We start from the raw sequence: 15,059 nt of genomic DNA on the forward strand, positions 1-15,059 counted from the left end.
TATGCTGGGTCAAAATATTTCAAATGTTTACCTCTAAAGATTAAACAGCTAGATTCATTCTCCAAATTCAAAGGTCAACTTTATCAGTATTTATGTGACAATCCCTGTTATTCAGTGGATGAATTTATGTCTTTATAACCTGTCTTTTGAAAATGTTACTTTTATGTTTATGTCTGTACCTATCCTTCTCGCCTTAAATATTATTTTTTAATACCTCATGTATGTACTATTCTTGTGACTTGTTCCATACGTGGCTTAGACACGTCTCTGGGAACCAATAAAAATATTATTATTATTATTCTTATGAAAATTCGCAGAATTACTATAGAAGTCATGAGGATTCCATATACTAATTGAAAAATATCTCAACACATTCAGCACGGAGCACATCAATTGACGTGGTCCCATCCAAGCCGAGATACAGAGCATGTCAATTTACGTTCTCTGCTGGTCGGACTCTTTTCTCTGCCTCCGTACATGACTCATATCCACTTTCGAGTCTTCCAATCTTGTGCATGGCCTTCAGCAAGCTTCCCTCTTTCGACCTGTGTGCGCCATTTGAAAATAGCATTAGAAATAGTATTTTAATGGAAGTTATGGTGCAAAAACCACTCTCTATTTTTCTTTCTTATTTTATCGGCCGAATGTGACAACGTTCATGAAAATCGGGCCCGCAGCTTCTTAGTAAATAATGGTTTATATTTCAATGCATTGTATTTACTATTGTAATCTTTTGATCCAGAGAATGGTAAGGAGTCCACTTGCTTGAAGGGTCATGCTGTACCGCCGACTCAGCTGTCATGTGGTGGAGCTCAAGAAAAAATGCTTTTGAGTGTGGCTATTTCACACCATAACCATGGGGATCGAAAAGATGCTAGTGAAGCAATTTTATGGGATCTGCGCACATACACCCGAGCACATTCCCTTAATATTCATTCAGACTGTGGTATCAGACAGGTAAAATTCTTTCTGTTTTTTATTTAAATTGCCTATTGACTATACCTTTTTTTGCTCAGTGATTCCACCTTAAGGTTGGCTGGGATAAGTCAGGCCGAGCTCATCTCACAATCAGACTTATCCAAAAGTGTTTTAATGTTCAAAAATTCAAGGCACTGGGCCAGATCATTTCCCTGGGTCTCCTTGACATATCCGTGATATCCTTGAAATGCAAAGATATTTTAGCTGTGGTGTTCACCAGGTTTTGAATCCCAAACCCTCTGGACAGTAACAAAGCACTCTAACCACAGTGTCTCCATGATCCATATTGCAACACCTCAAGATTGGTGTAATTTAAGTATGGAAATCTCTTTGAAACCGTGGTGAACTAAAATCGTCACTTGTATTTTTGGAAAACTCATGTACGCCTTCATGTATTTACGTATTCTGTAGCCATATTGTATTATATGTATTGAAATCATGCAATATGAAATTAAAACAACTGAAATGGCCGCATAATATCTTCCGCATGCTGGTGTCTATACATCTACCAGCATCTAGGCATCCACTCCAAGATCCTGAGCGCTTGAGATTATTGATGTGTGGTTTTACTTGAAGTTCACATTCACTTAATTTGAAAGTTGCCTAAGAGTTGGACATGCTATGGTATCATCTATTAAATTGGCAACCTCTAAAGTAGGTTGAGTTGATTTTGAGCTGTTCTATCAGATCAGACGTTTCAATGGCTAACTCTGCCAAAGCGTTGACTCAACGAGGTGAGGACAATGGTAGAGTTAGCCATTGAAACACCGGGTCTAATACAACAGCTCACCTGATGGAAATCCCGTGAAGCATTCATCCACATCATCATTATTTCATCAACTTTATGCTTGTAATTTGAGCATGATTACATATTTCTCCACCAATTAAGCATTAGTTGTTTAAGACTCAAGTACTCATAGCACGTGTAATTTAAAATGAGTATTGCAATAATGAAGCTAAGAATTATTTAGAAAGCATACTGATTTTAACTATCAAGACGAGCTTATATGTTATACTATTTCCCCGTCATTATGGTTCCACAATTTTAGTAAAATTTACTCAAATATTTGACATAATGCCGTTACCTTTATGGATGTATATGTTTTTGCTATCAAATAATAAGTAATTTATATCCATTTCTCTGTAGGCAAAGTTTTTATCTGGCATATCATCTGAAACCATAATTGCTATGTTTGATGATGATAGTATTTGTTGCTGGGATTTACAAGATTTGGCATGCGCAAAGATGATTTCGCAGCCTGCGGAGGAGCATAGTTATTTGAAGACAATTTCATGCACAAAGTGAGTATTTTATTCACATAATATAATAATTAAAAACGTACACAAGTAACCTTTTTGGATGTACAACGAAAATGATTCATCAATGTCACAGTGTACAAAAGATAACAGCAATGGTTCCATGACAAAATTATGGGTATGAGGGACGTAACAAAGAATCTAAACTTAACAGTTTTAGGAGTTTTAAAAGAGAAAAAGCTACGAGAGTTAAATATCAAATTTAGGAATGTGTTGGAGATCCCTGTCGCGGATTTTAAGACCTGGACGTTAAAGAAGAGAATTCTGAAGATCATGAAAAAGACAAGTATTTGTTGGTACATATATGCTGTGTATTATGTTTAATAATCCTGATATTGTTTGACCCTGTGACAGTCACTTTTTCGTGGCAAACGGCTCAGGAAAGGATATTGGCGAAATGACGAGGGAGGAAATGGGGTTTATAAATGGGATGGATGGAAGTGAATCATGTGTTGAGCCAAAGGAGGAGATGTAACTGGAAATCCCTGTTTGGGGAATCCATCAGTGACGCGGGCCATTAAGAATTTAAATGTAAATTTGCCTTCTATGAATGGTAATGATGCACAAAAATATCAGGCTGAAATCCCTGAAAGAAAAAAATGCATGAAAACCATTCTACTGTGGGATCTCAGTTATCTGGCACAAACACAGTCAAGGTGTAGCCAGATTATCAAAAATGCCGGATTATTAGAAACATATAAGAAACAAATGCAATGCACAAAAACTTTTTAAGGCATACTTTGTAACCATACTTTTTTGGATGCCTACTGCCCCTTCTGCGTAGGGTGTGAGTAAAGGTAGATAACTTAATTAATAAAAATGATTATGGTCAATATAGGCAGAATAAATCCTGGAAACAACTGAGGCTCTCTAAAGAACACATCCATGCATAATAATAAAAAATACTTACTAATTAAAAATCTTTTATTTAAAGCTGACAAAATTAAATTTACCGAAGGGAGGTCGCCAGCCTTGCATGCCGGATTAATGGACATGTCGGGTTACCACAAGGCCGAATTACAGAGATTGTACTGTATTTTCTTTGAAAAGTTTCCTGCTCTCATTTAGGTTACTGGGACCACATGAGGAAGATCTAGCTTGTTAATAATTATTTCAGTTGGAAAACAAGCCTTTTTCACAGTAAGATGTGGAATTGGTCGTTTCATCAAAAGGACGGGGTGAGACAAGAGTTGACAGGATTAAAAATGGCTTTCGACTAATCATAGGATGTATAGCCTCCTGGCTTAATATAAATGGCATCCCAGTGGATCATATGGATATGTCAAGCATGTGTAAAAATGTTGGAAGAGAAACTGATGTAGTGAAACCTTCGTTATCTATAAAAAAAAATTCTGGGTTATTCTTCTTCATAGAATAATCTTCCATTTCTCTTGGTGCAGCAAATTCAGTTTCACTATTTGTGGCAGCGTTGAGAATCTCCCATCCCTACCTGTAACCTGGAGGCATTGTCAGGCTTTCTCCTATCTAACTCCAGTGCTTCCTTCCCCTTTTCCTTCTTCTGTCTTCCCCCCTCTCCGCATACATGGGTGTATAAGTCTTGTACTTGGTTACTGGATTAAAGAGGGGTATCCCTTAGGCCCACCCTCATGTCTTGTATCCAGTGAAGGGTAGTAGCTCTTTGCCAAATGATTTTTTTAAAGCTGTGTTTAATTAAATTTAACCATATTACTATTGCTTTGAATGCTCTAGTTACTGATTCATCCATCATAAATTTGCAGTGATTTATGTTGTTTTGTAATGTCTGGGACCTACCTCGTTCAAAGGTTGGTTCCACTATGACAGCTTCCATATTTTTCCTTGATCCTTCCATTTATGATAATTTGTAATATTTTCTACTTCTATGGTTTTCCGTCATTATTTGAGGTGTGAATATTTCAATACAATGATGCTTAGTTTTTGTATTACCTTACAGGAATGGGAGAGCAGTGTTGGTTGGTGGAAAGTCCCATTTGTTAGTAGCATTCTCTATGGAAACTTTTGTACCTATGAAGGTTATAGAGTTGCCAGATGAAATGTGTGGTGTGAAGGAGCTGGAATTTTTACCTGAACCTTTTGATGGTGGCTCAAACCATGTAAGTCATCTAGTACATTCTCCCTGGTGTCACCTGCAATGGCACCTAGTGGTGGGTCACTCTGTAGGATAGGGGGATGAAAGAGTTTTTTGTCAAAGAAGTTTTATATGCATCCCTCTGAGCATTGGACCCATGACGAATGTCACCTTAGAAACTGGAAAATTACCCAGTTTACTGGGAGAGTGGTCTGATTTTTTAAAATCATTTGGTAGGTATTTCCAGTATCATTTTTCTTCACCTTTAATGGGGTTCAGAGGCATAATTCATGTTGGAGGTAAGGGAGGCTGTAGATAAATGCATGCCATTATCTTTTCACCAAAAATGTCATTTCTGTCCTGCTAGTTCATATATATCCTCAAGTGCTGGTAATCCATATTCACTTTCAGTGTGAATAGGTGTGTAAAGTGTTGAAGGGGGAATTACATAACTTAGAATTTAAAATGGATTATTGCTGCTGTTAAGTTAGATTGGATGACAATTAGAATAATGTCATTAATTACTAGACTATCGTGCCAGGTTCTGAAGAAAACTTTTTATATTTTTAGATTTAAATATTTTGAGGTACTATTGTACCCATATTTTGATGCAATATTTCCTTAATTTAAAAAACTTATCTTGAATTGAAAAGTTGTAATCTGATTTTCTTCATATGTAGTTAGATTCTTTTGAGCTTTAGAATTCCTCAGCTCATCTAAGGACTGATCTACTAAGAATTAAATAATTTTTTATCGGTATAGTTCCTATACTGTTTTATGAAATTCTTCTGAATGATAAATAATGTATTATTTTCTTGGTGCAATTGTTGCAGGTACTGGGAATCCTTTCATATGATGGACAGGTCTATTTTCTTGACTTAAATACGTCAACATTTATTGGAAAGATAAAAACTGAGAAAAGCCAAATCTGTGAGTATAACATCCTAATTCTTTCATCAATTGTCTTAAATACTTGGTTTTATCATTGATGATGTGTGATTTTTTATTTATGAATAATTACACTGTAAAACCTGATTAACACATTCTGTGCCTACAAAATTTTAAAGGCTCCATGACTGAAATTTTGACAAAAATTTAATATATGTTAGTTTTATTTTAACCGAGCAATCTCATATGATTTCATTCTGGGACCATGTTTTCGGACTTCCTTTGACGAAATAATCCATCATTTTTTAATGAATTTGAAATTAAAGTATTGTAAGTATCCTGTCAAATTTGTAATAATAACCCACCACACGCACATTTCTTTTTGCTATTTTTTCATGCTCCATCAGTATTGTAGAGAAAAACCAATCAGGCCTTCTAATTTTGTGAAAAAAAACTTTTTAGCAACATACAGCCAAAATTAATTTGCTAGCCTGGAAATGATAGTAATTGATGACATTTTATAAGTTTTATTGCACTAATCTAAACATTATGAGCATTATTGACATTACGTATGGATGTGTTGTTCCAAATTATGGATAATTTGCTTGACCGATATGACATCCTCCGGAATAGTTTTTAGTGTGATATACTTAGGTCAATAAATAAAAAGGGTGAACAAATAATAATTTTAATAAGTATGCATGTTAATTTTTAAAGAATGACGGTGGCTTACATTTAAAATGGGTAGTTTTCATTTGGTACTTATTTGTATCATGGAATTACATTTTTTTTTAATTATATTGATTTTTAAATTTAAAAAAATTTTGGGTAGTTGATAATTTTTAGCGCTCAAGTTTGATGATAGCCCAGAAAACACAGTCCAGGCTCATACAGGTGGGCGGAGCAGTAGGAGGATGTGTCCTTGTGGGCATTCTTTTAGATGTATTCCCTACTCTTCTTCTATTTTCATCTTTTTTGTCATTCCACTTTGTCCATAGCCTCAATGAAAGCATTTCTAAGGGGCCTAATTTTGAACAGGCTGTCTGTCAGAAGGTTGTCAGAGGCACCTGGGTTTTCAGTGAAATAGGGGCTTGAAAAATTGTCATGAATTGATATCACAACATGTGCCTCCTGCAGAAATTGTACCATGGATGAGTATTCCAATAATCTAGTACATGGTCAAATTTGATAACTCCAGTGATTGCTAAAATGTGGTAAAATTCTTCCTGAGTTAAATCTTTTCTTCGAGTAATTCCTGCCTCAGGACACACTTTACTCAGCATGATCGACTTTACAAAGTGTTTAGTTTGGATTACTATTAACTCTATGGTCTTGTCAGTCAGAAGCAGTCAGAAATAATGTAATGGGAGAGAAGAAGAGAATTTACGGTATGTTTGCTTGTATATTGTCTAAGAACCAAAGTAAAAATGGTGAATGGAGTGCAGCAGTGGGTCTTTGCCGTTACCTTCAGCAGGGTCATCTTCCTCGGAGCTATAAATATATAGGAGGTGCTGATAAAAAGATCCCTGTCAGAATCCTTTTGCTCTGACATTTCACTGAATGCAGCATATATGTCTTCAAGCCACATCAGTTTCTCTGAACTGCCCCTCCGATATGAGGGTAACTGCGGGGAAGCTGATCTCTTATGTGTGATGTTCCTTAGGAGCAATTGAAATAAAATAGTCATAAGGGTTTTGAATATCATGGAAAAAACAAATTTTTAAACAATACGCATCAATTGAAAGTGCGAGTGAACCTATGGAAAAGAAAAGCTGGCTACAGTGCATTAACTGTGAATAATGAAAGCTAAATTTCAATGTTGCAAGGGCTCAAGTATAGTTATTTTAGAAATTTTTCAGGTATGATTACATAATTCAAGAGTCACTGCAAAGAATCATAGGGATAGAAATAGTTTTTTCCATGAAAACAAGCTTTAAAGATGCTGTACTTCAGAAATATGTGAGGGAACATCTTACCTTAGCTGAAAATTTTCAAAATCATTTATATTATATATTTGAACCTGTATTTTCTGCCAAGGAAATTGTGTCTTAGTTTAATGTTTTTCTGTTAAATGGGCTGCCTTTATTTCCAAAGCACTTAGTGTAGAGTTTCCATTTGGTTTGCTACATCACCTTGGGTGTGGCCTTGTCTGAGGGTATCACAAAATGTATGCCTTGAAAAAGAGTATGCATAGTTGTATTGTAATCATTGATTATACTTTTTCAGACAAGTTCTTCTGTAGCAGCAGTGGTTGCTATGTTGCATGTATTCTTCGGACTGGGGAAATGAGTATTTATAATGGATCACAAATACTGGCTGACAAAAAGCCCAGTAAAGTTAAAGTTTCTGTGGACAAGAATGCTCAGCAGCCAGTTACAACATGTGGAAGAATTACTAATGAAGAAAGGCATAGTACTGGAGCTGAAAGGAAACTTCTGATGGATGGTACTTGTAGGAATCAACCTGTGTCAATCAAGAACTCTGCAAAAATGAAGGAGGTAGATTTTTGTTTGTAATTATTTCATATATCATCCATTTGGTAATCTTAAGTGGCAAATTGCACACTGTCAGAATATCACTTACGTGATGTCATTGTAGGAAAAAATACAGCTTAAAAATTTATTGACTGTAACCCAAGTCTGGTAAAATTATAGTTGAAATTTTCTGGATACATAATACATACATTTTTTCATGTCAGTAGGATATTCCAATAATACTAAAAATGTAATAACATCATCCTTTTCATTTGAAATTTTTTATTCAGATGTGGAATTTAATTTTCAATGTGAGGTTATCCCGCTCATGTTACTAACTGTCATTATTATCCTTTTCTCACCAGAGGATTTTTCTTACTCTTACATCTACAATTTTTTATTGGAATATCAATTTTCACCATGGTATGTACGTTAGATTTTGTCAGAATGTTAAGCTGTGACCTCCTAGATGCCTTTTGATAAGAGCTTGCTAATTCTGATTTCAGATTTATCTTCACCCTATAGGTAGTGTCAATGACTTATGCAAAAGCAATTTTTTTCAATTTAATCCATAATTTCAGTTTTTGCGCAGAATTTGAGGTTTTAGGCTTAAAGAGCAACTTCTGCCACAGCTGCAGGGAACCTCATACACTCCCATGGATTGAAGCTACGTGGGACAAAGCAAGCGTTCTATCTCCCAAAGGCTTAAAGAGCATGAAAGAGCAATGAAACTTCATCAGTGCGTCGCATCAGCGGTTGCTGAACATTATGACTCCAGCCCTGGGCATAAAATAATGTTTAACGCTACACGGGTATTGGCGAAGACAGAAGAATATCATCTGCGTCTTATACGTGAATCCGTCAAGATCGCGAAAAGGCCATACAATTTCACTAGGGAGGATAGATATAACCTCAGCCACATATGGAGAAGGTTCCTGGCCCAATCTAATGACCAACAGCTATCGGCTTTCGTGAAAATTCAAATCGGGTCAACAATGGGTTAATGAAACCTATTTTAGATCGGGACGAGAAAGGTTTCCCTCCCATTCTCTTGAAAATGCTCCCAGTAGGAGGAGTGAAACGCTGAGCAGATAATGATACCTACGCAGTATTTCCCGAAAGCAACCACCAACCTTGAGCTGGACCATCTACACTACAGAAATCGCAACCAGACTCTTAGAACAATCAAACAGTATTGAAAGCAGTTATGCTTTGATTTAACATGGGCATTTACTAAGGCCTAAACACCATTTCAAAAATAGAAAACATTGCATTAAATGGCTTTCTCAAATATTCGTGGTCAGTACAAGGCCGGCCATTTTTTCAGATTTGGAGAAGTAATATTAGATAGGGGAGAATTGGTAGCCTTGAAGGTTGAGTGCTTATTTGGTGCTTGAGTAATGCAGGTTTTAAATCATGGGTGAAGCACCCCTAATCAAAATCCTGTAAGTGCTCGAGGTTTCCTCAGGGAAGGAACTGTTCCCCCAACCCTGTGTAGTTGGAATTAACTCTCATGTTGTTCAATCTGGGGAGTTATAAAATTACTAATCCAAACCAACGTTCAGGTTAATACTGACTGAGTGATGTTTTCCTGATCTCCAAATGATCACAATAAAGTTTATGTTCACTTGCTAAAATTTGGTTGGAGAACCTATACTCCAATAAACCCAAGTATGAAGGACCCAGAACTGAGTTTTATGGGGCTGAAGAAGTACATCACTGAAAAGATGAAATAAATGACCTTCGCATGTTTTTACCTATGCATTGATATGGTTCACCACTATCTAATCTACCCCACAAGTATAAGGCTGCACCACCAAATTATAGCCCACACGTCTTACTTCCGCTTCTACAGACTTCTCCTATGCCATTGGAAATGCTTTTGGGTCATTAAATTTTCATTTTTTAGGTGTAATAGGTTTTATTGAAGGAGTTTGTTTACTGCCTTTATTAAAAACTGCATCTGTATACCAACTTTTTAAAACTGGTTATAGGCCCTTTTTTAATAATGTGTACATAATAATAATAATAATGTATATTTACTCCATAACTGTTTACATTGTTTAAGAACAAATAACTGTGAGCTTTAGGCAGCTTTTATAGGCAAACACTTCATGAATCCATGCTGTATTTATTATTTATGTTTGCTATTTTCATTTTTCTCCCTTTTTAGGTGAAATCAGAGTTGAATCACAAGAGGTTGAGGTTGCTTTTGCGCCATCATGGAGCTTTTCCTGTACGCTATCGCACCTTAGCCTGGAGGACTGTCTTCCTCCAGTTACCCTACAACCAAAAAGCTTTCTCTGGTCTAGCTTCTAGAGGAACTCATCCTGCCTATTTTAATTTAGAGCTTAAGTATCCATTGGAAAACCGTTCTGAACTGAAGATCTTGAAAAAGTAAATATATTTTTTTGCTTGATAATATAAGTTATTCTGAGATATTTTCAAATGATATTTGATACTTATTATTTTCAGAGTGGTGTCATGCTTAGCCCACTGGTCTCCTTTATTTAGTCAAGTGGACTATCTTCCTCTTTTTGTTTATCCTTTCATCAAGCTTTTCATCCATGATATTTTGGGCTGCTTTGAAGCTGTGGCAACAATATTATGTGAGTAAATCTTAATTTTATCCTTCATTATTGACTGATCAATTAGTGTTCTTTAACAGTTTGTTTATTTCTATGTATATTTTTTTGAATTAGTAAGCCTTCATGGGGACCCTCCTCATTTTGAACCTCATTAGAAAATTTGTATGATGCTTGAAATAAATAAATGACTTAATATGACAGTGATGAAACTTTTAAGATACACAAGCAAATCAAACATATAAATATGAATGAAAAGGTTAACTGATGTACAAATCCATTGGCGAGATGTATTAGGATTGTTGACCACTTATGATGATCACATAAAACTGCAGAAGTTACATGTGTTATTCACCGACTCATATTTTGATGAAACTTGGCAAATTTCATCCTTCCATGTAGGAATGAAATATGTAGCGTTTTGTATTTTTTAGCTATCTTTAATAGTTTTTTTTCACGACCATTTGAAATTTGGGTGACACTGCAGTTTTTCAATGAATTCAGTCTCCAGAGCCACTTGTACCTCCAGAGGGAAATAACACTGTTCTGCAAAAAAATAGTTCAAAAAATGCCCCGCTATAATTTAGGGTGTTTCTGGCTAATTTTGGGTCGCTGAATCTGAAAATGACCTCCGTTTTTTTCTATCACCCTCCATTTTTATGCAACCCCTAAATTGGGGAAAACAACCTCTTATCTAAACTTATCGCTTTTCAAGGGACTTCTACTAATGTTCGGAGGTCATTTTCAGATTCAGCGACCCAAAATTAGCCAGAAACACCCTAAATTATAGCGGGGCATTTTTTGAACTATTTTTTTGCAGAACAGTGTAATTTGCCACAGCCATACTTTTCATCAAATTCGTATGAAAATTTGCAGATTTAATAAAGAAGTCATGCAAATTCCAGATACTAATTGAAAAATATCATAGAGTATATTGAAAATTCTCTAAAGTCAGATGTTTCATAAGATTTTAGAAAATTTTGCGTCAAAAATATGGTTCTGAAAAACATCAGATTTTTACCTGAGGCAATATGTGAATCAAGCTAAATTATTTTTTCTAATATTCCATAAGGTATGACCCAACACCTGTAAAAATAACATTCATGGCTTTTTGCTTGCTTTGTTGTTAAAAAAAATTTATGGAAACAAAATCTCTTTTCACTCCAATGCCCTTAAACGTGGGAATATTGTAGCATTATAATAACACCGCCAAGGTTTTCTATAACACTGAAATCACATGGTTTTAAAATGAATTTTAGCAAAAAATAAAACCACTTTCATGGACCTCTAACAATCGCCCATTGAATCAAATCCGCTCATCCTGGAGCCCAACAATACAAATCCACTCAGCTGGCAGTAGCCGGAGCACAAACGCTCACCTTCAAAGCTTGGAGAATTGGAGGTGAGAGTGTACGCTCTGGCTATTGCCAGCTTGGCGGTTCAGTATTGTTAGGCTCTGAGATGAGCGGATGATTCAGTGAGTGATTGTTGAGCGTTTGTGCAGTGGAGGTATCGATTTATGAGTAGTAAATAAACAGCATTCTTAATGTAATTCGTCTAATTACTGTGTTCCAAATTAAATTCTATGCTAGGTATAACTATAATAATAAGTATGTACTGTCTTGATAATGAATTATATGAAATTAAAGTAATTTCATCAATTGTGGCCAATGTAAACGTGTTGGATTAAAAAAAATATTTTTCTCCAAGAACATAGTTAGAAAATTATCATTTATGGGAAGATGTAGTGAATATTCTTTAAATAAATTTTAAAACCAATAATAATCTTGAAAATTATTCTTATAACTATGACATATTATATCTATAAATTGATTTACCTAGATTAAAATATATGGTGAATATTGATTTTTAAAGAAAATTTGTTTTACAGATGCTTTCGGCCCATAAGGAGATTTTATTTAATTGAGGTTTCATTATAATTTAAGTTTTTTATGGTAGTGGGGTGCACTGGGAATGATTATAAGGCAAGGGGGAAAACTTACTCAAATGAGGATATTTTAGAAACTCTTTCATAAGGAAGTTTAAATTAGGGAATTTAATGCTACGAATGTATTTGCCTTTTGTTTGAAGTACAACCTTGTGGATTATAGCAAAACTCTGAGTTTTATATTTTTTTCCCAACAGTTAACTTTTGCCAGCATTGGTTTGAATTCTTCCCATTTCCACCCATCAATGTGCTTGCTGCAATTGAAAATCTTCTTTCATATCATGATCCAAGTCTTCTTGCTTTTTTTGTGAGAAAAGGAGTCAACACTAAGGTGTATGCTTGGCCACTGCTGCAAGTAGCATTTTCTGAGGTTAGTGCTGGTGATGTATTTAATTTATCATTTTCATTTCGATTTTGTGCAATTTTATTATTCCATGGCATATATTAGGTCATTTTTACCAAAGAATGTAAAAAATCCTAACAAAGACGATTATTGGAGAGTCAGGCTCATTGGAAATGACTCATTTAGCAATTATCATCTCAGAAAAAGATGCATTTTCTCCATATCCAGTTCATGACTTCTGCATGATATGTCCCTGTAGTTATGGAAATGTTAATATTGGTCTATGGTCTTATGGTTGACAAGACTGGATATTAATAATAATAATAATAATTAATAATTATACATTTATTGTTCTAGGACCTTGTCCTATGGAACATACCAAATATTACAGTTAAGTCTCAGCAGTGAACAACATAGAGAAAGTGAAAATACAATTTAACAGTATTAATGACAAATATATTACAGTATTTTAATTACAATCATATTTTTTGAGTAAATAAACAAACATTTTCATTTTGAATTGATTAACAGTTTTACAATTAACAATATCATCCGGTATTTCATTCCAAAATCTTATAGCAGAGTTTAAAGTGGACATTTGGAACACCGTAGTTCGGCAATTTGGTATTTTAAAACGCCTTCTAGCTCTTACCATTCTACTGGTTTCACTCTGGTTACATATAATCATATTGTAAAGATAGTCAGGTGTTTTGGATGACAATATTTTATAAACAAAAACAGATAGCAGGAATTTAGTTTTCTGTTGGGGTTTCAACCACTGCAGCTTAATGTAGTAAGGAGTGACATGCTCCCGGATATTTATATCATATATATATCTAATCGCAGAATTTAACAGTGTTTGTAACTTCTGATATAATTCACCAGTTAGGTCGGAAAAAACAAGGGAACAATAGTCCATATGTGGGATATTATGTAGAATCTTATAACTTAGGAATATGTATTCACAGTGGTTACCAGGAATAAGCCCCTTAATTAACACAATATGTTATAAAGACTTTATTCCGATGGAAAATTTATAGAAATGCATGACAATAATGTGCACATCAATAAATTACAGATATTTGGGCTAAGGCTTATGGAAGAATAATTTTAATTCTTCTGGTGTTATCAACAGAAATTGCTTCTCTGACTCTTGCTAGGAAAGACACAATGAAGATGTAAGGTAATGAGGGGCACAGGACCAAATTGCTGACCATGACTATGACCAGAGAGCATCATTTAGGGTGGAACATGCTCCCCTATTCTGCACTAAAATATATTTAACCTGAAAAATGGTTGCTCTGATATAAAATTAGTGAATTTTGGGTGCAGATGGCTCAAACACTATGTTTACTTCTAGAAAATGCTCTCTCATCTTGACTTAAAAAAATAATTTCTTTCAATAATTGCTCTTGAGTGGTCTCTAAATGTTAAACAATTGACTTTATGTTTTATCCCTGGAAAATATACTTATAATTTTTTTTAGCATCTTAATTATACTCCCAAAAGGATATTTCAAGAGGTTTATGAGGGAAAGTAAAAAATATGTTGTACACGAGTTTGAAAATGTTAATTGACATTACTAGTTGTCCTGCCTTCTTGTGGCCAACTAAGTCATCCCAGACAGGACAACTTAGTTGATGACATTATGAGACTTGATGGCCTGATGAAAACAGTCGTAGAAGGATGGGTGGAAGGGAAGAAGGACAAGGGACTGCCACAAATGAGTTACATACGACCAGGGGCACAGCCAGAAATTAAGGCTGGGGGGGCGGGTTTAGGTGCACTAATACCGGGGTGTTTGGTGGTGTGGAATACCCACCAGGATAAGCGATAGGTGCGAGATTATTAAATTGGGGAATTTTAAGATAAACGGTTCAAAATGGTGAATTTTACGGCCTTCTGAGCGATATTTTATTAACCCTTACACTATTCTATTCTATTAGTAATATCAATGCAACTGAGTATAATGGCTTAAACTTAAAAATTTCTCTGAGCTCTGGGGGAGGTTTTAACCCCCAAAACCCCCCTCGCTGCGCGACTGCATAGGACAGGGTATGAAGGATGTAAAAGAGAAGAAATATGTCACTATAAAAAGGCTAGCGGATAGGAGAGAGGAATGGAGAGCTGCATCAAACCAGTCTTAGGATTGTAGACTAATGATGATGATGAATTGACATTAGTTTTTTTATGCACCATTTTCAGAGTGAATGATTTACAAAAATGCCTGGTGCAGAACAAAAATATTAATGGGTGCCTAAATGGTATATAAGTGTCAGTAATTCATGAAAACTAATCATAGAGTTATTACATTACTTACGAAGTGGAATATTTTATCATGAGGTTATTTATGATGCACCAAAATTTTATGGTCTCAGACATCGTTGCTCATAATTGCTTTGGTCAATAAAGTTTCCCTACAAATAGAGTGACACTACAGCTGCTTTATTTGAAATTT

General features: G+C 35.1%; 1 protein-coding gene across 3 annotated transcripts in view; it reads left to right on the forward strand.

The window, feature by feature from the left end:
- The window catches only part of LOC124158030 (TBC1 domain family member 31), a 67,091-nt gene that overhangs the window by 1,446 nt on the left and 50,586 nt on the right, over positions 1 to 15,059 (forward strand). For all 3 annotated transcript variants that reach the window (XM_046533201.1, XM_046533183.1, XM_046533191.1), the window contains exons 4-11: positions 743 to 957; positions 2,126 to 2,280; positions 4,229 to 4,388; positions 5,197 to 5,293; positions 7,478 to 7,749; positions 9,899 to 10,122; positions 10,201 to 10,334; positions 12,456 to 12,628. In XM_046533201.1, coding sequence (XP_046389157.1) covers positions 743 to 957; positions 2,126 to 2,280; positions 4,229 to 4,388; positions 5,197 to 5,293; positions 7,478 to 7,749; positions 9,899 to 10,122; positions 10,201 to 10,334; positions 12,456 to 12,628 — 1,430 coding nt within the window. The remainder of the gene's footprint in view (positions 1 to 742; positions 958 to 2,125; positions 2,281 to 4,228; positions 4,389 to 5,196; positions 5,294 to 7,477; positions 7,750 to 9,898; positions 10,123 to 10,200; positions 10,335 to 12,455; positions 12,629 to 15,059) is intronic.

Source organism: Ischnura elegans, chromosome 1 (assembly GCF_921293095.1).
Source record: "Ischnura elegans chromosome 1, ioIscEleg1.1, whole genome shotgun sequence".
Lineage (NCBI taxonomy): Eukaryota > Metazoa > Arthropoda > Insecta > Odonata > Coenagrionidae > Ischnura > Ischnura elegans.